General features: G+C 40.1%; 1 protein-coding gene and 1 pseudogene across 3 annotated transcripts; both read right to left on the bottom strand.

Moving 5' to 3' along the window:
- Nucleotides 1-578: 578 nt before the first annotated feature.
- LOC143613605 (calcineurin B-like protein 3) lies at nucleotides 579-6,414 on the bottom strand. 2 transcript variants are annotated; one of them, XM_077087271.1, is made up of 10 exons: nucleotides 4,054-4,076; nucleotides 3,898-3,971; nucleotides 3,634-3,794; nucleotides 3,372-3,454; nucleotides 3,226-3,285; nucleotides 2,946-3,054; nucleotides 2,470-2,522; nucleotides 2,102-2,182; nucleotides 918-1,030; nucleotides 579-792 (listed from the first exon to the last, which is right to left on the bottom strand). In XM_077087271.1, the coding sequence occupies exons 3-10, from the start codon at nucleotides 3,755-3,757 to the stop codon at nucleotides 735-737; spliced, it is 681 nt and encodes a 226-aa protein (XP_076943386.1). In that variant the 5' UTR covers nucleotides 3,758-3,794; nucleotides 3,898-3,971; nucleotides 4,054-4,076; the 3' UTR covers nucleotides 579-734. The 2 variants fall into 2 exon arrangements, with proteins under 2 accessions (XP_076943386.1, XP_076943385.1); XM_077087270.1 differs by lacking the exon at nucleotides 4,054-4,076 and adding an exon at nucleotides 6,229-6,414 and having other exon boundaries at nucleotides 580-792.
- A 1,261-nt stretch (nucleotides 6,415-7,675) lies between these two features.
- Nucleotides 7,676-23,137, bottom strand: LOC143613608 (farnesyl pyrophosphate synthase 1-like; annotated as a pseudogene). The gene is made up of 11 exons (XR_013150148.1): nucleotides 23,113-23,137; nucleotides 22,915-23,018; nucleotides 22,724-22,810; nucleotides 22,618-22,647; nucleotides 22,181-22,269; nucleotides 21,642-21,693; nucleotides 21,395-21,490; nucleotides 21,262-21,305; nucleotides 21,083-21,172; nucleotides 8,494-8,565; nucleotides 7,676-7,954 (listed from the first exon to the last, which is right to left on the bottom strand). The product of XR_013150148.1 is annotated as a farnesyl pyrophosphate synthase 1-like (transcript).
- Nucleotides 23,138-24,941: the final 1,804 nt, after the last annotated feature.

The following is a 24,941-nucleotide window of genomic DNA, read 5'->3' as shown; positions in this document are numbered from 1 at the left end:
AGATACAACCTTAAACACCGATATCCTTTTGGCAACGGATATAAAGGAGCGTAGATGAATTGATCCTTGAGGCTGCATTAATAGAGGTCAATGAAGACGGAGATTGTGAACAACCTATGTGTCGTCACTTTAGGTAGTCGTGTAACAACTAAATTTATGGTTCGTACAAATTGAGAAGACAATCTCTCAATTTACATCGAGTTAAATAAAGCATTGTAATTGGCTTTCGTCACGTGAGCTCATCTATAGACGGCTTAGCTTTTTTGTTTGGACGGACTGGGCGGGTTAAGCTGACAAGTTAGGAGTTCGTGTCATCGAGTTCTAAGCAAAAATGAGTCGTTTTTAGAAAAATATCAATTTGGTTTGGATCAAAATGTGTTCAAGCCAAAATAGTCTATTTTAATACTCTTTTTCTAAAACGACCCATTTCAACCCGACTTCATTTTGGCTTGAACTCATGATTCGAACCAAAATAATGTACCTTTAAAAACAACTCATTTTAACCCGATCTCATTTTTGCTCAGAACTCATATCTACACGAACTCGTTCTAACTTAGTCAACTTAACTTGCCCAGCCCGTCCAATTTGCCACGCTTAGTTGGAATCATAAATAAATTTAATCAATCAAAAACCAAAGTATATCCACAAACTCACCTCTGTTTCGAGACATAGGAAACAAAACCATAAAATAACTTAAATACAACAAAAACACACAAACCTCCACCTGCGGTCCCTTAGGTATCCTCAACTCTCGAGTGAAAAACAAAGCTCGGAAACGTTGTCGTGATATCCCTGTTCACAAATTTACAAAAGTTAAAAAATAGGTACGCGTGTTTATACCAAGAGTATATTGTTGCAGCTTTCGTCTGTAACATTTTTTAATTTTAGAAAACAAATAAAAAACCGAACGAACGTACTTGAGATACTGAAGCGTCATATTTTTCAAGAGGGACGGATGTCGCAGTACAAGACTCCTCCATTCTTCCTTGTCTATTTTCCCATCATGTTTTGTATCAGCTTCTTCAAAGGTCTAAACAAAGTAACTCTTTTAAGTCATTATTAATATTTTTTACTTATTACTATGTTACATCAATAAAACTCATCTCCATGGTATTCATATCTACATTCCATCCTATTTGCAAAAACGGGCCAACTTGGGTTATATTTTAGGGTTAATACGATAAAAAAAACCAACATACATCTTTATATCGAAGTCCCTCAACTTGTAAAAATGAGCAAAAAAGTAACTAAATTTTGTATATGGAAGTGCATAAACTTGTCTAAAATGCACCTACTTTTGAATTTTTTTTTTATTTTTTTTCTGAACCATAGTTATCTAAGACGCTAGGCGCACTCAGGGCGCATTGGCCTCGCCTAGGCGCAAGGCGCGAAAAAAGTGAGGGTCTAATAGAAAAAAAAAAGCACACTTAAATATAAAATTAAAATATATTACATATTAGAAAAATAATACTATTCTTCGTATAAATTTATAAAATATACAAAGCTATTATATAACATTATTTTTTTTCTGTTACTACCGGAAGTTCTAAAAGAGTCGAGAATCAAATGTAATTCCAAAACTTGAATAACAAAATGTTCAAAGTAAAGTACCAAAGTGTTCAAAACGTGAAAACCAAAAGTTCAAAACGTAATAAATAGTAAAGGTTTAAATGATCATTGTTCTTGAGCTGATCAGTCATCGATACCAATAAAGGTGTCGTCAACATCAAAAGGCGAGGGCCTAGGAACTAAAAGTGCATATATTGGGCCTCGACTAGAAAATAAAATGGGTTTAGGGCAAGAAGCGAGAGTTTTTAATACTATATTTTATCGATGAAAATAAGATGATATAATGTTATTTTATTTTTACAAAAATGTTGAATTTGCTTTATCAAGTTCATAAAAAAATAAGAAAATATAGTGTTTTTTATTGTATTAAGTATTAACCTTATATTTTATCGGTCACGGGTCAAATAGGTAAAATGAAATTGGCTCTAACAGTCTAACTCCATGTATACTTTAAAAACAAAACCATAGTATAAGAAGTTTAAAACAAACAAGTGTCTAGATTGTGAACCAAAAAGAGGATCAGATAAAGTACCTTGTCAATGATGCTCTCGATGACATCATCTGAAAGATTCATGCCTGACTCGGCAAGGGTAGCTACCACCATTTGTTTGACCTACACGATGAGAAGTTCACTGAATCATCAGTGTGCTGACTACTAGTCAAATATAATGCAAACTCAACATTTCAACTTGACAATTGAACTACAATAGTGTTCAGTTTTGAAACAGGATTGTTCCTTTATATATAGATATGAGCACACGCGCCCGGGGGGGGGGGGGGCGCTTTTAGAAGGAAACCGGGGAGCAATATTAAGAGCCTATAAGCCGAAAACTAATTCCAGATTTTAGTAATGAAAAATGGCTAAAAAGGAGAGCTTTTTAATCTAAGAAAATAAATTACCTCTTGCCTCTCTATGAAACCTTGCTGCTTAAGATCGTAAAGCTGAAAAGAAACTGCACATTTAAACAACAAAGAGAATTAGAATAAGAGATCCATCATACGATATATCGGGGCGCGTTGGATACAAAACCAAGATTTAAGTGCAAAACCGCGCATAATCACGTGTACGTAACCGCCATACGTATCACATTTAAAACAACATATATACATGTTTTATATGATTTCTGTCTATATTAATGCATGTGTTTAACAATTTAGCCAAATGTCAAAAGAATACCTTCCGCAATGAAGATAAAAAAGAGAAAAGGTAAAAAAAAACTAATGTTTTTAATTCAGATCAAGTAAATCCTGTAGACAGAAATCACTACCATAAAGACTCCTGCAATGCCAAATACTAAACTAAAAACTGTTGTTTTCATGAAGGGGAGCGCCTTATTACTAACACACATGAAACTAATTCTAAAAAGTTAACTTACATTCAATCTTATCATCAATCGGGGCGTTAGGATGAAATACTGAGAGTGCGCGAGCAAACTCCTCAAAGCCCAAGATCCCGTTATGCTTTGTGTCAAACAGGTCAAACACCTGACATTGACCAGTAATAAAAGGATTTCATAATTTGTCTTATAAGTTAACAACAAAATAAGAATATAAAAATTAGAAAATAGAAAATAAAATTATTCATATTGGTAGGTTTTTTTTCCGAGCTGTAAAGTATATTATGAGAAAATAACTGGTTATTACAAAAGCACATACCCGGTCAGCAAACAAGCTTTCTTTTTTGTTTGTCTTAAACAATGCCAACTGGAACTCTTCCTGCAATGTACATCAAGGTTAGATTCTTGCAGCTGGTAAATAGAAAACAATGATGATGAATAAGAAAAAGAAACATCAGTAGTTACCTTATTAATCAGCCCATCATCAATAACTGCACTGCTAATCTTCTTAAACAACTCATAAAGTGCCTCAATTTCACTTACACTAACTGTATTACAGAAATAATAACCTTTTTCAGCAAGAGGTCAGCTTTGTTTTATCATGAATGAAGCAAAGATAAATATTAGCATTTTAATAATATTCCAAAATGACATTTAAGATCATCACCAAAGATGAGTGTCCGTCAAAAATGATAAATTTATATAAAAAGTTTAACTGGTAGCATACACACTGTCTCTCTAGCTAGAATTTCAGGATCGTCAAGGCCTCTCGATTGTTTATACAATTCAAGATCGCAGCAGCGTAGCAGGGAAGCAAATATATGCTTGACCCCTTCTAAACACTGAGACATGGTATTTGTTTCACGTTAAAATGATCCATGTTTGTTCCTGAACAAAAATAACAAAAATAATAACAAAAATGTCAAATTGTTTTTATTTAAATGCAATGCATACAAAAAGTGTTGAAGCTAATGAAGGATAGAAATATAACCTTTTGACCATTTCCTATTGCTGCTATAGTTTAAAGTTTCAAATCACTTGATATGAGGAGCAATCAAATTATATCTGTTAGAAATGCAATAATAACACCAAATCAGAAAAATAAATAATAAAAAACTGAGAAGTAATAAAAAGTACTTGGACTAACAGTTCTTTCAAGAACCATGATCAACCATTCTTCAATTGCTTGTTTGCTTCTACAACAAACATACATTGGTTTGGTTCAATACTTATGTTCAACATGAAGTTCAAAATATTTTAGTTATTACCTACATACATTTGGATTAAAAAAATTATCTATGATTTGTGGGTGATTTTAGCTATTTAGGTAAACGTGTTAGACTAATGGGATGTAAGACTATAGATGATACGAGTTAGGAGGTTTGGAGTACACACACGTTCATGAGTATTCTTATTTCATGCACCAATGAACCCAGGGGTTAAAAGGAACAACAGTGCACCCTTGGTGGAGGTTTCTGGCAACACCCCAAGCGATGTACAGGGTAGAGCCTACTTTGTGTAGAGAAAAATCGTTCGGCTTATCTCAACATTTAGAACATAGTTCATGTTTCTGTTAAATATGTACATGAGTTTTAACTGAAATTGGTGTGTAAGTGGTTCATCTATTAAAGTTGCGCTATTTAGAGTCTTTTGTTGTAAGTAGGCATCAAGATTCTACAAGGTATAGCTTTCATTCTTTAACTGTATGCATGCTTAGTTGGTAAAAAAAATTATCAACTCTAATTAAGGCATATACTTGTTTTGCATTGAGAAAACATGTTACCACTGACATCAGTGTTTGCACAAGAACTCATGTTTTGGTCTAAAATAACTTATGTGCTACTGAATTGACATGTAAATAAATCATAAACTTTAACTCATTTACATGTCAATTCAGTAACTACATCAGTGTGTTTTAGGCTGAAACATGAGCTTAGGTACAAATATTGACATCATCCATAACAAATTATTTCAATACAAAGCACGTATATACCTAATTTAGTGATTTAGAGTAAATAACCTTTTTACCACCTAAACGTCTAATTAGACCTTAATGTCTGCTCCCAATAAAAGGCGTTAACTGGCGCAACTTAACCTGATAAACCACTTACACACTGATCTCAGTTTAAAACCTACGTATGTTTTCGACTAAAACATCGATTCTCATCCAAATGCTGAAAGAAACTGAACGATTTCTCTCCACACAACGCAAGTGTACCAAATGTTTAAGCAACTCAAAAATCTAACCATCTTAACATACAAATCATCATATAACAAATCATACACATAAAACTTGCTCTCAGACCTCAATTTCAATAATCAATCCCTAACTCAACGAAACTAATAACCGAAACTAATAACCGAGTAACTATAACCAGTTCTAGATCTCACCGCAACCCTAGAATCAATCTTCGAATCAATAAAATCATAAATTATGCATAATCGAAACAAAACCTAGGTATGTTTTCGCTTAAAACATCAATTCTCATCCAAATGCTGAAAAAAAAACGAACGATTTCTCTCCGCACAACACAGGCTAGTACCAAAAGTAAACCAAAAGTGTACCGAAAGTTAAAGCAACTCAAAAACTTATACCTAACCTATCTTAGCATCCAAATCATCAAATAACAAATCCTACACTTGGAATTTGCTCTCATATCTCAAATCCAATAACCAAAGCCCTAACTCAGAGAAACTAATAACTGAGTGATTATAAACAGTTCTAGATCTATTCGTATATTTTCGGCTAAAACATCAATTCTAGTTCAAATGCTGAAAAAAAAAACGAACGATTTCTCTCCGCACAACGCAAGCTAGTACCAAAAGTTAAAGCAACTCAGAATAAAAAACTTAACTAATTAATTACTAACTTAGCATGCAAATCATCATCATCATCATGAATTAACAAATCCTACAGTTAAAACTTGCTCTCAGATCTCAAAACAAAACCTAGGTATATTTTCGGCTAAATTATGCATATAATCAAAACAAAACCTAGGTATATTTAAAACATCAATTTTTACTCCGGATGCTGATAAAAACTGAACAATTTCTCTCCACATAACGCAAGCTAAGCGAGTACCGAAAGTGTACCAATAGTTAAAGCAACTCAATATAAAAAAAACTGAACTATTTAATTACTAACTTAACATGCAAATCATCATCATCAAATAACAAATCCTAAACTTAAAACTTGCTCTTAGATCTCAATTTCCACAACAAATACAATAATCAAGCCATAATTCAACTTCAATAACAGTTCTAGATCCATCCGCAAAGCAATACGATGATTAATAATTATTATGCATAAATGAACACAAACCTTGCGGTAAACAGGATGAAGATGAAATATAGAGTTGAATTTTGAACCAAATTATCAAATTAAATTGAAATTAAAGAGATGAAGCTGTGAATGTATGATGAGGTTGAAGAAGTATAAAATTATTGGAGGTGATGATGATGATGATGGTGATAGGGTTCGTGTATCCGTAATCAACCACAGTCTATGGAACCATTATCATCATCATTATTATTATTTATTTTTACTATTATTTTTAACAGCTAATATTTCCTCTCAATTATCGATGGAGACTAGAACCCACTAAGGCCGTAAATGAACCAGACGTTTAATGAATAATTTGTAAATCGTTTGACGGAAAGTTCGTTTATGTTCGTTTGTTTAATATATGAACGAACGTGAACAAGAAGTTTTGTTCAAATAGTTAAACAAACGGATATGAACAAGGTCTCGTTCGTTCAATTGTGTTCGTGAACGTTCGGTAATGTGTTCATACATGTTAGTTCATGTCCGTTTGTATATGTTGGTGATGAAAGTTTTTAGTAGATTTATTTATTTTATCTAAATGTTTTGTATATAAAATAGAAAACCATATTCATTATTTTAATGTTTTGTATTCTTTCTAATTTCAATTACTTAATAAAATAAAATAAATTACATACTGTACTTTTTTGTTTGACAGGTCTTATCATATTTTAAACAAATACCCAATTGTCAGTATTAATTTTAAGTATATCTAGTTGTGTCAATTTGGGTGATGTGGAAGCCCACTAACACCATAAAATAACCATATCATACATGTTGCAATTGTATGAATACTTTAGGGGGTAGAAATGAAAATCTATTAGTCTACTTTAGAGGACAAAATTGAAAATTTGTTAAAGCGTTCTACTTCATTCGGTTTTTTTTTTTTTTTTTTGAAAAGCCAAATATATTAGAAAACCAAAGAGAACCGCTTACAAGAGGCAAGTAGCAAGCAAACAAAGGAAAATAAACAGAAAAAACTAAAGAACAATACACAAAGAACAATACTTCATCCGGTTATGATCTTCAATTTATACTGTTTCTAAGAACGACAATTTAACTAGTTGAAAACTCACTTTGTTCTCTTGCATTTGATCAGTTTCAATGTATGAATTGTATAATGCCTGGGTTTGACAATTTTACGATTCAGTTCAATGTTTGAAACTTGAAGCCAACTATATAAACCGAAACAACACTTCACACTTTTAACCATCTTTTTTTGTTTCATTTTAAGCAGAATTACATGTACATATTACTATTTTGTTTAAAAGTTGGTTTAAAACTATTCAACCGGCTTGTTCGGTCGACTCAACCAATCTAACCAGTTTGATTAGTGGTTTTTTGAAGCCGCGGTTACCAGATCAACCCATAATTTTAACCAAACCCGGCCAAACCAAAAGTTTGTAAAAACAAAATAAAAATAAATGCAGAAGAATTAGAAAAACAATGGATATGAATGTATTATTGTTCCAAATACTAACAAAAACATGTTATGAAAACTAAAATTGAATACTGAAGAATTAGCAAACAATGGATATTAATGTCTTATTACACATACTAAAAAACACAACACACAACATGAGACTGCAAGCAAGCATTTACTTTTGCCTCTTGTATATCTTTCCTAAGAAAGATTTCAACACCTCTTGTACTGCTTGCTCGGGTGACCTTCGATGTTCGTTATCAGCTTCTTGTAACTTGTGTTCTCGTATTCTTCGAATACACCCTACGTGTAAATATCGTTTATTAACCGTCTTTTCAAGGGAGGCTCAGAGGGTGTGCGAGCCGCACCATCGGCCGGAGCACATAAGTTTCGGGGGCACAAACTTTTTATACGTATTACATATATATGTTTTTTGTGTTAAAATAAGTTATTTGCAATGGTTTATAAAATAATTACATGCCAGAATGATTTCTGCTTATAATAAATCGGTCGATAAAAGTTTTATCCATGTAAATTTTCAAATAAAAAAATTTCATTAAGGACTACGGGCCTTTTTATTTTGACTCGGCCGGGGTATTTAAATTCTCGGAGACGGCCCTGCATCTTTTCACATATATCATGTTTTTGGTTTGATTGGCAGCATATAAGATGAAATTCATAATAATAATAATAATCGTACTCAGTATATCCCACCAATAGCAAAGCTATAGTAGGGTCTGAGGAGGGTAAGATGTAGACAGTCTTACCTCTACCCTTTAGGAATAAAGAGGTTGCTTCTGGTGAGACCCCCGACTCGAAGAAGAAGAAGAAGAAGAAGAAACCTGAAGATTTAGAGTATGGTATAGTTCCTTCACTTTTGCAACTGAAGACGGGTCTTTTTTCCCATAGTTCTCCTAGATAGAAAATTATATAGCAATATTTAGCAATGAATTCAATAAAAATAAAATTAAATATGTGTGTGCAATTCCCAGAATAAAACGTTCTCAATTTGTTTATGACGAAATGACAATTTCAACCTGCTTGTTTACTTATTAACGAGTCAAAGTCAAACAATACATGATAAAAACAGTTAGCTAAAAAAGAACGGGTCAAGTAAAAGTCAAATTTAATTTTGAAAAGTCCATGTTTTGTTCACCAAAAGAACTTTATCGTTAAGTTTAAAAAGATAAAAATCATGCAAATATAAAGTACAATATATATGAATTCAGCGTAAGTCCATAGAATTTCTCGGTGATTTTAGCAGAAATGTTGCTATGTATTTGTGCATGTATGGGTGTATTTATACATACGCCTAAGTATGTGTATGTATATGTTATATGTATGTATGGGCTTATGAAGAGGTATGTACCCGCCTTAACAACGAGCGAGGCGGGTCAACCCACAAAGATACAGGCAAGTGACTTGAAATCAAGACATTATGAAGGCACAAAGCCAAAACCTATGCGCATGGCGCATATCACATATGCTCAGGCATCATATGCCCAGGCACCACAGATGCTCACGCATCACATATGCTCACGCATCATATGCCCAGGCACCACAGATGCTCACGCATATCACACATGCTCAGGCATCATATGCCCAGGCACCACATATGCTCACGCATATCACATATGCGCGTGGCGCATATCACATCTGCGCATGAAACATCTGCGCGTGAGAATAAAGAGAAGACCTCGCGCATCCTCAGGATAGGCGCATATCACATGCACATAATCAACCTCGTCCTTATCCAAATCAGGATTAGGGCAACCTCGATTGTGCACGTCAGACAACCTTCCAGAAGGTATCTTTTTAAGGAAATAAGAATATGCTGATGTTGACAGCTGCCAAATGAAAGGTGGACAACTCAGCATGACACATGTGCTACCACGTGATTACAACCAATGAGAAAGCACCAGGTGTCCCAGAGGACACGTGGCGCAGAGCAATTGGAGGAGGCCAACAAGGCTGAGCCCAATCAGTGGAAACCCTAGCACTATAAATACATCATAACTTACACAGTTACAGGACACTCAATCGTTGACAGTTACAGGCAATAACACACATTCATTCACATTCAAGCATATTCAATTACATTCACTCACAGACAGTTACACCCAGTAACACAATCAGAGAGAGTATTCAGCTATTCAGCAATACTCTCCAGATTTCCATATACACAAATTATTATCTTCTCCTACATATACTTATTCTCACACCGGAGGGTTACCCCAAAGAGGACCCCTCTGTCCCTTTCTGAGGGGTAAGTTAACGGTGCAGTTCATTTTGTAGGTGGAAGAACCCAGATCCAGAAAAACCATCGGTGAAGAATCATAATCACACCCGAGGAAAGTAGATCGTCTACCAGTGAGTCGATCCACGTCTCTTCATTGGCGCCATCCACTGTTACAACGGCAATCAGATCTCATCAGATCTATATATAAAAACAAAAATCACCATGGTTTCTGGCGTTCATAACGTTGATCAAGTTCTGGAGGATATTGAACGTGAGGACGTTAATGAGGGACAACAGTTTCTGAGGGGGCCGCGTGATTCTACGCGCACCACCAGTAACCGTCCCTTCATCACAACTCCTCACGGCCAGACTGAAACTCCTCCAGACGATCTCACGTTACAAAATCTTGCCGGCGCAAAACAAAAGGGACCAATGGGTCCAGAAGATGAAACAAATGATCCTAAAGAATGGCTCATAAACGAGCAGCGGCGCCTAATGGACAAGTACAATGAGATGGTCAAGCAGAAAAAGCTAGCCGACTTAACACAAAGGCAAGCGCTTGATAAGCAAACTGTTCATGCAACAAAAAGGCCGCGCGCGCCGGAAGAAGGACATTCTGTTCACACTGCACACACTGAGTTCAGTGATGAAGAAGTGCATAGCATGAGGAAGACGCGGGATACTCATACAGGAGGCTCACAACTCCGCGCGCCTGTGAACATGGCGCCTGGAGCCAGAGCCGATCTGGATCTGCACATGCCGTACAGCCCACCAGTCAGAGGGCAAGTGGACGTAACCACACCCTACAGACCAGCCATCTTGGTGAAACACTCAAAGTTCACTGCGCGCATCGCGCATGCTCCCATCCAGCACAAAACCAAGATGCCAAGTGGTTTGGGTAAATATGACGGCACGACAGATCCAGACGATTTCTTGCAAGGTTTTTACAACACGGGAAACCTAGAGAGCTGGACGATGCCAACATGGTGTCATATGTTTGCTCGCTGCCTCACGGGCGCGGCGCGGGTATGGTTCGAGAGCTTGCCGACTGGGCAAATTGATGGGTTCGAGGAACTATTAGAAAAGTTCCAAGCCCACTTCATACAGCAGCGCAGACACACGCGCGATCCTGATGACATCATGCATTGCGTACGCAGGAATGATGAAACGATTGAAGATTACATCACTCGGTTCAATCAGGAGTCTCTGGCAATCGGAGGTATAACCGAGCAACTCCTACGCGTGGCCTTTATACAAGGCGCGCGCAGTGATCAACTCCGCCGAGCTCTCGTAAGCAAAGATGGCATGCCCACCACGTGGGCCAAGTTAATGGAGACATCGCGAGTTTTCGCGAGAAATGAGAAACAAATTGCCCAAGATAGGGCAAGAGAAAGAGCGCATCAAGCTGAGTCACCGCGCAGCAAAGAAAAGCGGGGCAAGCAGAACTCTGTATGGTCCAGGTTGCAACCAACCAGTTTTTCTTCCGCAGAAAAACAGGCGCAACCAAGCTCACCCAAGCCCCAAAAAGATGTTCGTAATCGCGGGGAGGGTGACAGGAGGGAGGGCGGCAGAGATCCTAGCAGACCTCTGCCAAGAATATGGACTCCCCTCACTAAAACACCTTCACAGGTGTTAAGCACTGAGAATGTCCAGTTCAAAAGCCCCAAGCCACTACACTACAAGGGACCATCAGATAGTGGCAAGTACTGTGAGTTTCACAAATCCACTGGACACAACACCGATGCATGCCATCATTTGAAGGATGCAATTGAGAAGGATGTGAAATCAGGCAAGCTGGCTCACCTGGTAAAAAACTCAAGACCAGAAAATGAACAACCAGAAGGAGCCTCTGCCAGCAAAAAGTACAAAAGAATCTGTGTAGCTGAGGGAGGAAGGCAAGGGCAAGCATCAAGAAAAAGAAGCGCGCAAATCCAAGGAGATTGGCGCGAGCAACAAGTAATCTTCCCAAGAATCAGGGGAGGCCCTTCAATTAGCAGTCCTCTGGTCATCACTACACACATTGCTCATTACGAAGTGTCAAAAGTCCTGGTGGACACTGGTAGCGAATCAGACATAATGTATGAACAATGTTTCAGGAAACTGGATCCGGCAGACCAAGCAAGGCTTGAAATTGTGAATGCGCCGATCTCGGGTGTTTCCAATGAAATCATTCATCCCCTAGGTCAAATACAATTTGAGCTAACTATGGGGGATGAGAAACACAAGCGAGCCGAAGTTGTTAACTTCTTGGTCTTGCCCACCACTTCTTGCCACAACATGATCTTGGGTAGGGAAACGATTGCCCAATTCAACGCCATACCGTCGCCAGCGCACGGCGCGTTGGGGTTCCCAACACCAACAGGTGTAACTTTTGTATACCGAGATCATTTGTGCGCAGTGACAAGTACTCCGCGGGAGGGGAGAATGAAAGTTCCAATGGCAGAAAACGCGCCAGAGGAATGGATTCTCAACCCAAAATTCCCGGAGCAAAAAATCACAATTGGCGCTACGTTATCAGACGACACGAGGGTAAGAATGAAAAGGTTGCTCACAGCATACATGTCGGTCTTCGCGTGGCAACACTCTGATATGACTGGGGTTCCGCGAGACCTGGCGCAGCATTCTCTAAACACCGTCAAGTCTGTAGAGCCAATTGCTCAAAAGAAGAGAATCATGGGGGATGAAAAGGCGAGGGCCATGAATGAACAGGTTGAAGACCTATTGCGCGCAAACATCATCCGCCCGATACGATACCAGACATGGGTAGCCAATCCTGTGATGGTAAAGAAAAGTAACGGGTCATGGAGGATGTGCATTGACTTCAAGGACCTCAACAAAGCGTGCCCAAAGGATTGTTACTCCCTACCAAACATCGATGCAAAGGTGGACTCCGTGGCGCCATTCAAGCTAAAATGTTTTCTGGATGCCTACAAAGGCTATCACCAGATTCAAATGGCGCCACAAGATGAGGACAAGACCGCATTTAGAACCGACAAGGGTGTTTTTTGCTACACAAAAATGCCCTTTGGTTTGAAGAATGCGGGCGCCACCTACCAAAGACTTATGGATGCCGTTTTCAGCGAGCAAATCGGAAGAAACCTGGAAGTCTATGTGGATGATTTGGTGATCAAGAGCAAAGAGGAAAAGCAAATGCTCAAAGACATCGAAGAAACCCTTGGGCGCCTAAAGGAGGTCAACATGAAGCTCAATCCGAGCAAATGTACTTTCGGCGTACTAGAGGGAAAATTTCTAGGTGTAATGGTCACCAAAGATGGTTTCAAGGTGAACCCTGAGAAGGTGGAGGCCATCCTTGACATGCCTTCGCCATCCACCATGAAAGAAGTTCAGAAGCTGAATGGTAGATTGGTTTCAATCAACAGGTTCCTAGCGAACCATGCAACCAAATCTACCCCATTTGTCAACACATTGAGGAACTGCTTAAAGAAAAGCCAGTTCAAATGGACTCCTGAGGCCGAGCAAGCTTTCAGTGAGATTAAAGAATGTTTGATAAATCTGCCCGCGCTCACAGCTCCACTTCCTGGTGAAACTTTGACATTGTATCTATCAGCAGGAGAGCGCGCCATCGGCGCAGTATTATTGGTGGATCGCAAGGGAATCCAAACGCCAATATACTATGTGAGTCGGGTGCTGACAGATCCTGAGACGCGCTACTCCATCATGGAAAAGTTAGTTTTATCGCTAACACACGCGTCGCGCAAGCTTCATAGATATTTCAATGGTCATCCCATTGAAGTTCTGACTGGTTACAACATCCAGCAAGTCTTGCGGCGTCCCGCGCTCTCAGGAAGGCTGACAAAGTGGGCGCTGGAATTAGGAGAGCACACAATCTCCTATAAGCCCCGTCCAGCAATAAAGGGACAAGTTTTGGCTGATTTCATTGCAGAAGTCCCCGAGGGAAGAATTGAAGAGGCTCAGCGCGAGGTAGACCCTCCGCGAGCCAATGATGAAGCAAATGTTTGGAGATTGTTCACTGACGGAGCTTCAAACAATGAAGGGTCCGGCGCAGGCCTCAAACTGGTGGATCCAGAGAATCATGAATATACTTACGCCATCAGGTTGGACTTCAAGAGCACCAACAATGAGGCTGAGTATGAAGCCCTGCTGGCTGGCCTGCGCATCGCGCACAAATTCGGGGTGAAGAAGCTAGAGGCCCATGTTGATTCATATTTGGTAGCAGCACAGGTCAATGGCCTTTATGATGCCAAGGAGAACACCATGCCTCTATATCTAGAGCAGGCGAAAAAGCTCATCGAGCAATTTGACTGCTTCAGAATCATTCATATTCCGCGCAGTGAAAACAAATCTGCAGACGCGCTGAGTAAGATGGCATCAACCAGTTTTGATCACTTTGGCAAAGATGTCAGGGTAGAAGTAATGAGCAACCCGTCGGTGGTAGCGAAGTCTGTCCTGGTAACTCATACAACCCCTTCATCATGGATAACTCCAATAATGGAATTCTTGAAGGAGGGAAAGGTACCAGATGATCGCGCGCAAGCGAGGAAGATAAGACACAAGGCGCAGAACTATGAACTGCTTGATGGTACAGTATATCGACGCTCTTATCTTGGACCGCTCATGAAATGTCTAGATGCTGAGGAAGCAAGCTATGTGATCAGAGAAATACACGAAGGAATCTGTGGAATTCATGCTGGCCCACGCATGGTGGTTGCCAAGGCAATGAGCGCAGGCTATTATTGGCCAGGCATGTACTTGGACGCTCTAAAGGAGATCCAAAAGTGCAAAGCATGTCAGAGCTACGCGCCAAACACCATGCGGCCAAAGAACAACTTGATCCAGTAACCTCAGCATGGCCTTTCCACAAGTGGGCAATCGACATTGTGGGTCCCCTACCGCAAGCGCCTGGGCGAGTAAAATTTTTGGTAGTGGCAGTAGACTATTTCACAAAATGGGTTGAAGCCAAGCCACTAGCAAAAATAACAGCCGAAGTGATGAAGCAGTTTATCTGGAGCCACATCATATGCCGTTTTGGCTTGCCTATGGAAATTGTGAGCGATAATGGCAAGCAATTCACTGACAAGAAGATTTCCAGCTGGCTCAAGGAATTGCGCATCAACCAAATTTTCACTTCAGTTTATCACCCTCAGGGGAATGGACAAGTGGAACGCGGCACAGCTTAGAAAATGTTTCATGTAAAAATGTCAAGTTTGTAATCAAGGCTTTTTAAGCCAGTATGAATAATGATACGCGCTATCTTTTCTTAATGTGGATTCTATTACCTTTTGCATACATGTTTCACACTTCCCTTTATTAGTTTTGAGCAATATGGCAACATTGTATTGACATCAAAACAAAATAAAACGAAGTAAAACATACATGCGCGAGCTTCAAGCACAAATGCGTTAGCGAGTCTTAACTCTAAAACGTCAGGGCCTTAGCCCAATTCTATTACCTTTTGCATACATGTTTCACACTTCCCTTTATTAATTTTGAGCAACATGACAAGACTATATTGACATCAAAACAAAATAAAGCGAAGTAAAACATACATGCGCAAACGCGTTAAAGAGTCTTAACTCTAAAACGTCAGGGCCTTAGCCCAATAATGTGAGCCTTAGCTCAAACAACTCACAACATCCATCCTACTTGCTGCGCAGCCAGACCATAAAATACCTAAACACAACTAAGGCAAAGCAAATGCCAAAACATAGTTGTTAAGGTCTCAGGTCGAGGTCGCGCATAAAATTGTAATGGATATCTGAGTAACACATTGACGCGTAAGGCTAAAAAATATCATAATTCCATAAACGCGCGATAACGTCGCGCAGAAGAGGAATAATGAAAGCGCCAAGACATGTGTCAACATAATCAAGGTATCGCAGAATCGCTTACAATATGACAAGGGTTAAGTATAATAAATTCCTTACAACCTTGTTCTTATTCCAAAATCGCAAGCATATCTTATATTCAACAAGCAAACATGCGATATAAAAAGATGAATGGGAATGCGCAAGATGCGAAGAAGGGAAAAACAGAATTTCATTCAAAACCATTGAAATTTACAAGTTTACAAGATGAGATACAAACGACAAATAAAAAAAAAAAAAAAAACATGAAGGGCTTCTCAAGTCTCCACGTTGACATCAGCCTCTTCATCATCCTCATCATCGCCCTCAGCATCTGGCGCAGCCTGCTCCTCGTCATCTCCAAACTGACCATAGTCAAGTTCTTCATCTTGAATGGAGTCTTCTATCGCAACAGTGTCAGGAGCGGATCCTTTGGCCACGCCAGAGCCGCTAGCAACGCCAGCATTCCCCGCGCCATCATCGCCGCCAGCCCCTTCGCACTCGTCAAGTAATCTCTTTAGCGCGACGAGATCGGGCTGGTCAGTAAGCGCGGATATCTGCAAATCATAAGGAAAAATATAAGTACAAAAAGACTTAGAAAATAAGTCAAGGTAATCTCACTAAAGTTAAAATACCTGCGCAAGGATGGGAATGGGAGTATTTATATACTTCTCCCCCATCGCGGCCATCTCCGCGCAGGTAGCGAAGCTCTGATAAGGGTACTCGGATGGGTTCTTCTTCAGCATGCCATATTCATAGCCATCCGTAAACCCTTCAGCTCGCCCCACCAGGCGCGCGGCAGCATTGCAGTCCATCACAAGGGCCTGAAACTCGTCTGAATATTTCATCGCGAAAGCGCAACGAGTCATGCCCTGTGAGATGAGCTAGTGGCGATCCTGCGCGAGGCCAGCAACAGACGTCTCGAGGGAAGGAACCTGAGAGTTTAATAACTCAACAGTTTCCTTAGTCTTTTTCAGCTCCTCTTTGTCAGACGCTGCTGCCGCCAAGATTTCTTCTTTCTCCGCCCGCGCAGCATCAAGTGCTTCCTGGCTAGACGCTGCCGTCGCCTGGGCTTCATCTTTATCGGCCTGCGCGGCCGCCAGCTCCCTCTTCAGGCGCGCAACCTCACTCTCCAGTGATGATTTTTCAGTGATAGACTGGACAAGAGCTTGGTCACGCGCCTCAGCCTCCAGCTCCAAGTCACGCGCTCGGCGCGCGAACTTGGCCGCATCCGCCTCCGCCGCCTGCAGCTTCTCCCGCGCCGCCTGAAGCTCATGCCCGCGCTTCACGAAGGCGCTGTTGGCACTGGCTCTGTTCTCACTGAGCTCGGCTTGGAGCTTTTCAGCTCTCTCGCGAGCATCAGAAAGATGCCAAGCAGACACCTTAGCCTCTTGCTTGGCTTCCGCAAGAGCATCACGTACTTTGACGTAATCAGAGCGAAGCTCTTGGGAGGCAGCAATGAAGGCTGACCCAGCAAACATGTGATCATTGAGCAGGTCGTCGCGAGCGCGGTCCTCCTGGAACCTCCTTTCAGATGGAGGCACAGCATGAGCCCAGAATTCCGCACACACCCCCATGGACTGAAAGGTGCTGTCTTCAGTTATATTCCATCTCGGGCGGTAAGTGTGATCGGCTTCCTGCAAAAACAAAGAAATTGTCTAAGTCATCAAAACATTAAGATGGAAGTCCGCGCAGCGGAGCAAGAAAGAAACTATACCTGCGGGGATGAAGCAGAAAAGTCAGCGCCAGCCCCACGAGAAGGCTCCGCCGCGAAACCTCGTGGCGCTGCAGGGCTGGCGCGGGCGCCATCGGAGTCCTCAGCATGAACCTCCTCATCCTCCTCTGAAATGGGCCTCTTCTCCTGCGACCTGGAATCAAAATCGGTCTCGCGGGGAGGGCTGTGCGCAGGAGGAGGTGAGGGAGGTCTCGCCGCCGCCAGGTCGGCGCGCAAAACGGCCTCCTGCTCCTTACTGATCCCGATGAGGGGAGATTCATCGCTTGCAGGAGCAGGAGCAGAGCCAGCGGCGCTGGCGCCGGCGCCAGGAGTGCCGCCAGAAGCTTGTACGCCAGCTACAGCTTCTATGAAAAAATCAAACAACAAGAAATGGTTACTGACTTGATCTAAAAGAAAGTCAGAAAAAGAGCGCAATACGTACCTTGGCGCAACTCCGTTCGCGAAGCAAACATCGCCATGAAGTCCATTCTACCCTTCTTTGAGGGTAAAACAGGAGACTTCGAGGCGACCTCCGGAGCAGGCTCGGCATCTTGTTGCGCCGTCGCCGGCTCTACAAACATTTGAGCAAGACAAGATTCATTAGTAATTCTATAAGAATCGCGCTCATACAAACATAAAAGATAACCAAAGGACAAGCAAAGTATACCTATCGAGGGCGCAACGCCACTTCTCTTTTCCGTAGCGCGAAGGGAGGAGGTAGCGCCACCATACCTCAAGTGGACAGGAGGTCTGCCCACTTTGTGAGGCAGAGAAGCCAAGGAAACCTTGGTGGTAAACCCCGGGGTTTTCCCAAATCCCCCCGCCTGGGTAGGAGGATCCTGAACAACAGGGGCATCATCCTTCTTCTGCTTCTTACTGGCCCCTGCGCCAGTTTTCCCCTTAGCTTTACGCTTTAGTTGGGGCGGCTCCTCTTCCTCCTCCTCCTCCTCCGCGAGCTCCAGCTCGTAATTTTCGAGCGCATCTACAATACAGGCAACAGAAGTGTTAGCCAAATTTGGTATTATAAAGAAAAACGCATAAGTACAAAGGCTTACCAGGCGCATCGCTGTCAAACAAAAATCCCAGATCAACAGGGATGAACATGTCATCGAAGCGATCTGGGAAACCAACCTCCCCAGCGCCAAGCGCGACGGAGCCACCCTCCACTTGATCATCATAAGCGGCGTGGATATACTCCTTGGTGACTGCACAAAACAAGTCAAGTGATATCAGCAAAAATAATTATATTCGCGCAGAAGTAAAGCAACGAGATAAAACTTACATAACCCGTCGACTTGGATAACGGGCAAAAATAATTATGTCCGCCCACCTCTTGCTCATACCAACCCCCACCAGCGCCTCCTCACAAATGCTCTTGGCGGGGGATGGTTCAGTGGTCAGCTTATTAACCCAGGCGCCAGTTGGGTTCTTGAGGACACCCACATCCGCAGGCGCAGAAGAAATCGAGCGCATGGTCATACGGATGGGGATCACACCAGCCCTTATGTAAAAGAACCTCTCAGACCAGTCATGAAGGCTCTTGAATGAAACGGTGGAGCACTTCACCTTCTGACTGCGAGGAACGAAGGAGAACCAACTGTCTTGGATCTTGGGCTTGTAAAAAAATTGAAAGCGCCGAGGGGTGGGCTCCTCGCGCTGGGATTTGCACATGAACTCAAAGTGAGTCATGCGCACAAGTCCAAACGGATGGACTTGGGATATATGAATCCCATAAAATTGGAGCACTGCACCCACAAACCTTGTCATCGGGAGACGAAGGTTGCAGTGGGTGAAAAAATGGCTATATAGGGATATATAGCCGGCAGGCGGGTCCGCCGCCGTTTGCCCGGCTGCAGGCAACATGCAGCCAAACAGGGTGGGAAAACCCTGAGAGGCGATAAGGCTGTCAAGATCAGCCTGCCTCAATTTGCAGGGGATTTCATTCCACCTCTTCACCGCCTTGGTCCTCCCTACCTCCTCCGATGAGCCCTCAGCAGCCTTCTTCCCCTTGCCGGTCTTCTTCAAAGTAGACATTACTATTGATTTTCTAAGGCAATGGATGGGGGAGATTATGTTGTCTGAGCTATCAGACATACAACTTTGACAACGAACGAGGGTTGTTTCTGAATCACAGATATTTGGAAGCAGAACAAAGATAATCGGAAGACAAAGACAGAGAAAAAAGCTCAGAAGAATAAACAAGAAGATGAAGGATAAAAAACCCTAAGGGTTGGCTTTTATAGGCCCAGGAGAGAGAAATTTGGGTGCTGAACGGACTTCACGCGCCCCCACTCGCAGGTCTAAGCCAAAGCGAGCGCGACACGTGTCCCTGACAGCATGTGAGGGGACACGAAAGGCAACTGTAGCACCTCGAGCACACGAAAGGTCTGACACGTCTCCATCACTGACCCATGTCAGCAACAACCAACCACGTTCAGGGACATTTCGTTTTCAACCAAGAGGATAGATCTTCGCGCAATGACGAGTAATAAAAAGAAAAAGACAAAACCCCTACTACAGAGCAAATTGTTAAGTCTAACATCTATCTTGCCTCGCTCGCGCGAGACAAGACACACATTAGACTGGGGGGGCTTGAAGAGGTATGTACCCGCTTTAACAACGAGCGAGGCGGGTCAACCCACAAAGATACAGGCAAGTGACTTGAAATCAAGACATTATGAAGGCACAAAGCCAAAACCTATGCGCATGGCGCATATCACATATGCTCAGGCATCATATGCCCAGGCACCACAGATGCTCACGCATCACATATGCTCACGCATCATATGCCCAGGCACCACAGATGCTCACGCATATCACACATGCTCAGGCATCATATGCCCAGGCACCACATATGCTCACGCATATCACATATGCGCGTGGCGCATCCGCGCGTGGCGCATATCACATCTGCGCATGAAACATCTGCGCGTGAGAATAAAGAGAAGACCTCGCGCATCCTCAGGATAGGCGCATATCACATGCACATAATCAACCTCGTCCTTATCCAAATCAGGATTAGGGCAACCTCGATTGTGCACGTCAGACAACCTTCCAGAAGGTATCTTTTTAAGGAAATAAGAATATGCTGATGTTGACAGCTGCCAAATGAAAGGTGGACAACTCAGCATGACACATGTGCTACCACGTGATTACAACCAATGAGAAAGCACCAGGTATCCCAGAGGACACGTGGCGCAGAGCAATTGGAGGAGGCCAACAAGGCTGAGCCCAATCAGTGGAAACCCTAGCACTATAAATACATCATAACTTACACAGTTACAGGACACTCAATCGTTGACAGTTACAGGCAATAACACACATTCATTCACATTCAAGCATATTCAATTACATTTACTCACAGACAGTTACACCCAGTAACACAATCAGAGAGAGTATTCAGCTATTCAGCAATACTCTCCAGATTTCCATATACACAAATTATTATCTTCTCCTACATATACTTATTCTCACACCGGAGGGTTACCCCAAAGAGGACCCCTCTGTCCCTTTCTGAGGGGTAAGTTAACGGTGCTGTTCATTTTGTAGGTGGAAGAACCCAGATCCAGAAAAACCATCGGTGAAGAATCATAATCACACCCGAGGAAAGTAGATCGTCTACCAGTGAGTCGATCCACGTCTCTTCAGCTTACATGTAGGATTTTCTTTTGTTCCTCGTTGGAAAGTTCCAACGCTTTCACAACTAACCAAGAGCACTTAAAGTCTTCAATATCGGTTCCAATCTGTCTCAGTGAAATTAATAAAATGTCGTGAGTTTTAGCTCTACACCGAACTCAAGAACTAAATAAATAATAAAAGAGGGTTAACATACCTTTCCAATCACCTCGGGAGCGCCAAAACAATCAGATAATCATCCTGCAATCATTTCAGAGGTTCATAAATTGACAGTCTTAAATGCATGTATGCAAGTTTAACAAAAAAAATGTTTATTGATGATCACGTACCTGCACTTGAAAATAGGTACCCATTTCAACAAGTATGTTCTTCACTTCTTCGTGTGTCTCCAAATCCTCGCCAAACATAAGGAGTGCACATGCAACCTTAAAACACAAATTGATGCAACAGAACTGAACAGATTATCCACTGATGACGTTATTTAAAGTGGTACCAGTGGTAATGAAAAGATGCATTCTAATGATAATGTTTTTATGAAATAGATGAATGAATGAATAAATGGAGAAATTTACTCACTGGAAGATAAAATGAGTAGTAAGCGGTTTTGTACTGAACAATCCTCCGGTGACTGCAACATAACACGGTGTACTTCAAAAAAAAATGTAGTGTAGATATACACTAATACACATAATATAGGGATAAAATCATGCAATAGTAACCAAGTTTTAATATTGTTCCAATAAAGTCACTCGCACTTTTTCGAAGTATAATAAGCATTTTAGTTTTAATATTGCTCAATTGCTGTGAAATATTATTGAATAACCTAAGTGGAACAATTATGAGCGTTGGTTATTATTTAGTGACTTTTTTTTCTTCACGGTTACCTCTACTTCATGTTATAGTCAAAAAGAATAATCACTAAATAGTAACCAAGTTTCATATATGTTCCATTTAGGTAACTTAATTTTATAATGTATTTCACAACAATGGAACAATATTGACACCTGAGTCCGTTTTATAGTTAGAAATATACGTACTCCCTTACATGTACATACATGTGTGTGTGTGTGATCGGTTGAACAGTTTAATGAGAACATCTTAAGGTTATCACTTACATAGACAATGAATACTTTGAGAGATCTTTCTCTCCAACAAGTGTAGTAATCAAATCAATCATTTGTCCAGAGGCTGTTTGGAATTCTACCTGCTCAAGCACAGCACAAAACACTACTTTGTAAGTACAGATGAATCACTTATGACTTATGGGCAGGTCAATTCAAGTTATCTTTAATCTCTAACTGGTCAAACAAGTAAAATAAAAAATAATAATAATAAACCTTAACTTAGAAGAAAACCTGCATATCACGCAAAGTGTATTTTAAATGTAAAAAACCTCATAAATCATTTCATTCAGAAAAGAGGTTATCATTATACTAATATGGCTTTTAGCCATAACGAGCACACTAATTATTTATTAAACAAAAGAAGCTAAAAGCTTTTATCCAATAATCATTGATACGGTCAGCAGGAAGAGACTCAAACCTCATTGAACAGGTCCATCATTTGCAGCAATCATACCAACCTGTAATCAAATTTTCAGATATCAAATTATTAAAATGGAAACAATTTGAATGAACAGACTGTTGATAAATTCACACCTTGGGTAATCTGAACCAACAGGGTTGACCTCTGCGAGTATGAGACTCATCCATGATATCATCAAGCACAAGAAAGTATGCTTGAAGCTGCAATATTGAAGATCCATTAACATAAGTGTGTCATATATCATCCAATGAAAAAAATTGGTTCAGGTATAAAAGATTAATGGTCTTATGAATATTGTTATTACCCATTCAATAAGGGCAGATGCAAGGAAAATCTCATCATCAGACAATTCTTCGCCTTTAAGCAATCGGTAACTGTCAATAACAGAGAGACCTCGGTTCAGCTTTCCTACAAGAGTTACATTTTACTATGGCTGTTAGTACAACAAAATAATAGACGATAAAAAAATTCATAAAGAGGGAAAAAAGGCAAATATTCTTACCTCCAGCTACGTTGTAGTCATGCATCTGCAATAAAAGATGTAAAGAAACGCAATCAATAACAAATATTATTAGCGGTTCCTTTCTTTTTTTAGAAGGTTATAGAATATTTTGTTAATACAGATTACAAGATAAAATTATGACGCATCCCACAAATAATTTTAGAGCAAATTAACTCTGTTTTAGTCATATTTTGAACAGAGGGAGTGCATGCAAATTGTTGTTAATATCATCCAGATTTTCTTATTGTTAGTAATACACGTGTTAATATGAACTGGAAACATAGCACAAGTCTATGAAAAAAAAGAACTAAGTATGCAGGGTATCAATGAGGAGAAAGGGCATATTGTCATTAATAATGCTTTTGACTGTAGGTCTCTTGAATACTCTAATCTTATGAATGGTCCCATTCTCTGTTTATATACAACATAATGGTGATAATAGTAGTTACACCTTTAAAAATACCAATACTGTACATCTAGCTTTTTAGGTTGTAGATATTGGTAACTTATACATTAAATCATATATAAAGCTTATTTATAGCTAAAACTTGGGTAGGGAATGTTAAAAACCTATGAAAAATATTTTAAATTTTTTTAATATAAACTCCTTTCCCCTAGGGTCCCCTATCGCCTCGGTTAACATTAAAAGTTAAAGTTACAAGGTTTGAATATTAAAAGAGACCAAAAACACCATTCTATTTAATAAAATATAATGTGAAGTACTAACTTTTTAAATTTTAAAGATATTTGATTATTCCTTTTAATTTGGCTAAAATATATTAAGTTTAAGTCAGCCATAAAGGCTTTTGATATAATTGATAAATTTGGTAGTTAGTTCACCTGTTCCTTAAATATATGTTACAACTAGTTTTCGTACCTAGCACAACACTAAGCCGACGCGAATTCGGCTAATGTCAATTACGTTCGTTATAATATAATCAATGTTAGTAAAACACAAGTGTTAAAGCCTAAGAAAAAAGTTCTTCAAATTAATAAACAAATAAAGTATTTAAAACGACGTTTATTCGGTCGGTAAAACCTAACCGTTGTCAGTGTCGGACGTTAGGGTGGTGAATCGATAAAACCCGAACGTTGTCGGTCGTGGGCGTTGTAGCGGTGAGTTGACGCGAATTTGGTCGTTTTTAGTTACGTTCATTACGGTACCCGAACTAAAACAAACATGCCGATAAAACCTAAGCGTTGTCTATCCCAAGTGATGAGAAGACGCGAATAACCGTTTAATTATCAATATAAAAGAAAAGAAAAACAATAAAAATTATGTAGTTCAACCAGAGCATGCCAAGTAGGTCAATTGTTGTCAAACGTCGCCAAACCTCTAATTTATTATAATAATAATAATAATAATAATAATAATAATAATTAAAGTGATTAAACATTAGTGAATTTGGTGGTTATTGGTTAGTTCACATATGAAAGACCAACCACATTTAACATGACAAAGTTAAGCATATTCAAATGGTCAAACTCTGTTTATAGAATAGTTTAAATACATTAGATTAGAATAAACATTGATTTGTCTTTTTCAATAATTGAATACAAGTTAATAAACAAGTAACATTTTTTATTGAGAATATTGTTCATACATAAAAGTTGATACATCTTAAATAACAACAAAACATATAAACAAATGTGACATCTTGGTTAGTAGTGGTTGAGTTGTTTTAACTTTTGTTTATGTATAAAACTAAGGTGTTACTTAAGTTGAAAACATTGCTTCGATACACTGAAATTAACAGCGAAACACGCGCATCAAGTTCCAACGATAAGGGTTTGTTCTTGTTGCTCGCTTCAACCACACATACAATTTC

Source organism: Bidens hawaiensis, unplaced genomic scaffold, assembly GCF_021521415.1.
Source record: "Bidens hawaiensis isolate Kalapana, Puna unplaced genomic scaffold, B.hawaiensis_p1.1 tig00037739_1, whole genome shotgun sequence".
In the NCBI taxonomy this organism is placed as follows: domain Eukaryota; kingdom Viridiplantae; phylum Streptophyta; class Magnoliopsida; order Asterales; family Asteraceae; genus Bidens; species Bidens hawaiensis.
Note: the sequence above shows the minus strand (reverse complement) of the source record. Positions and strands in the feature narration are given on the sequence as shown.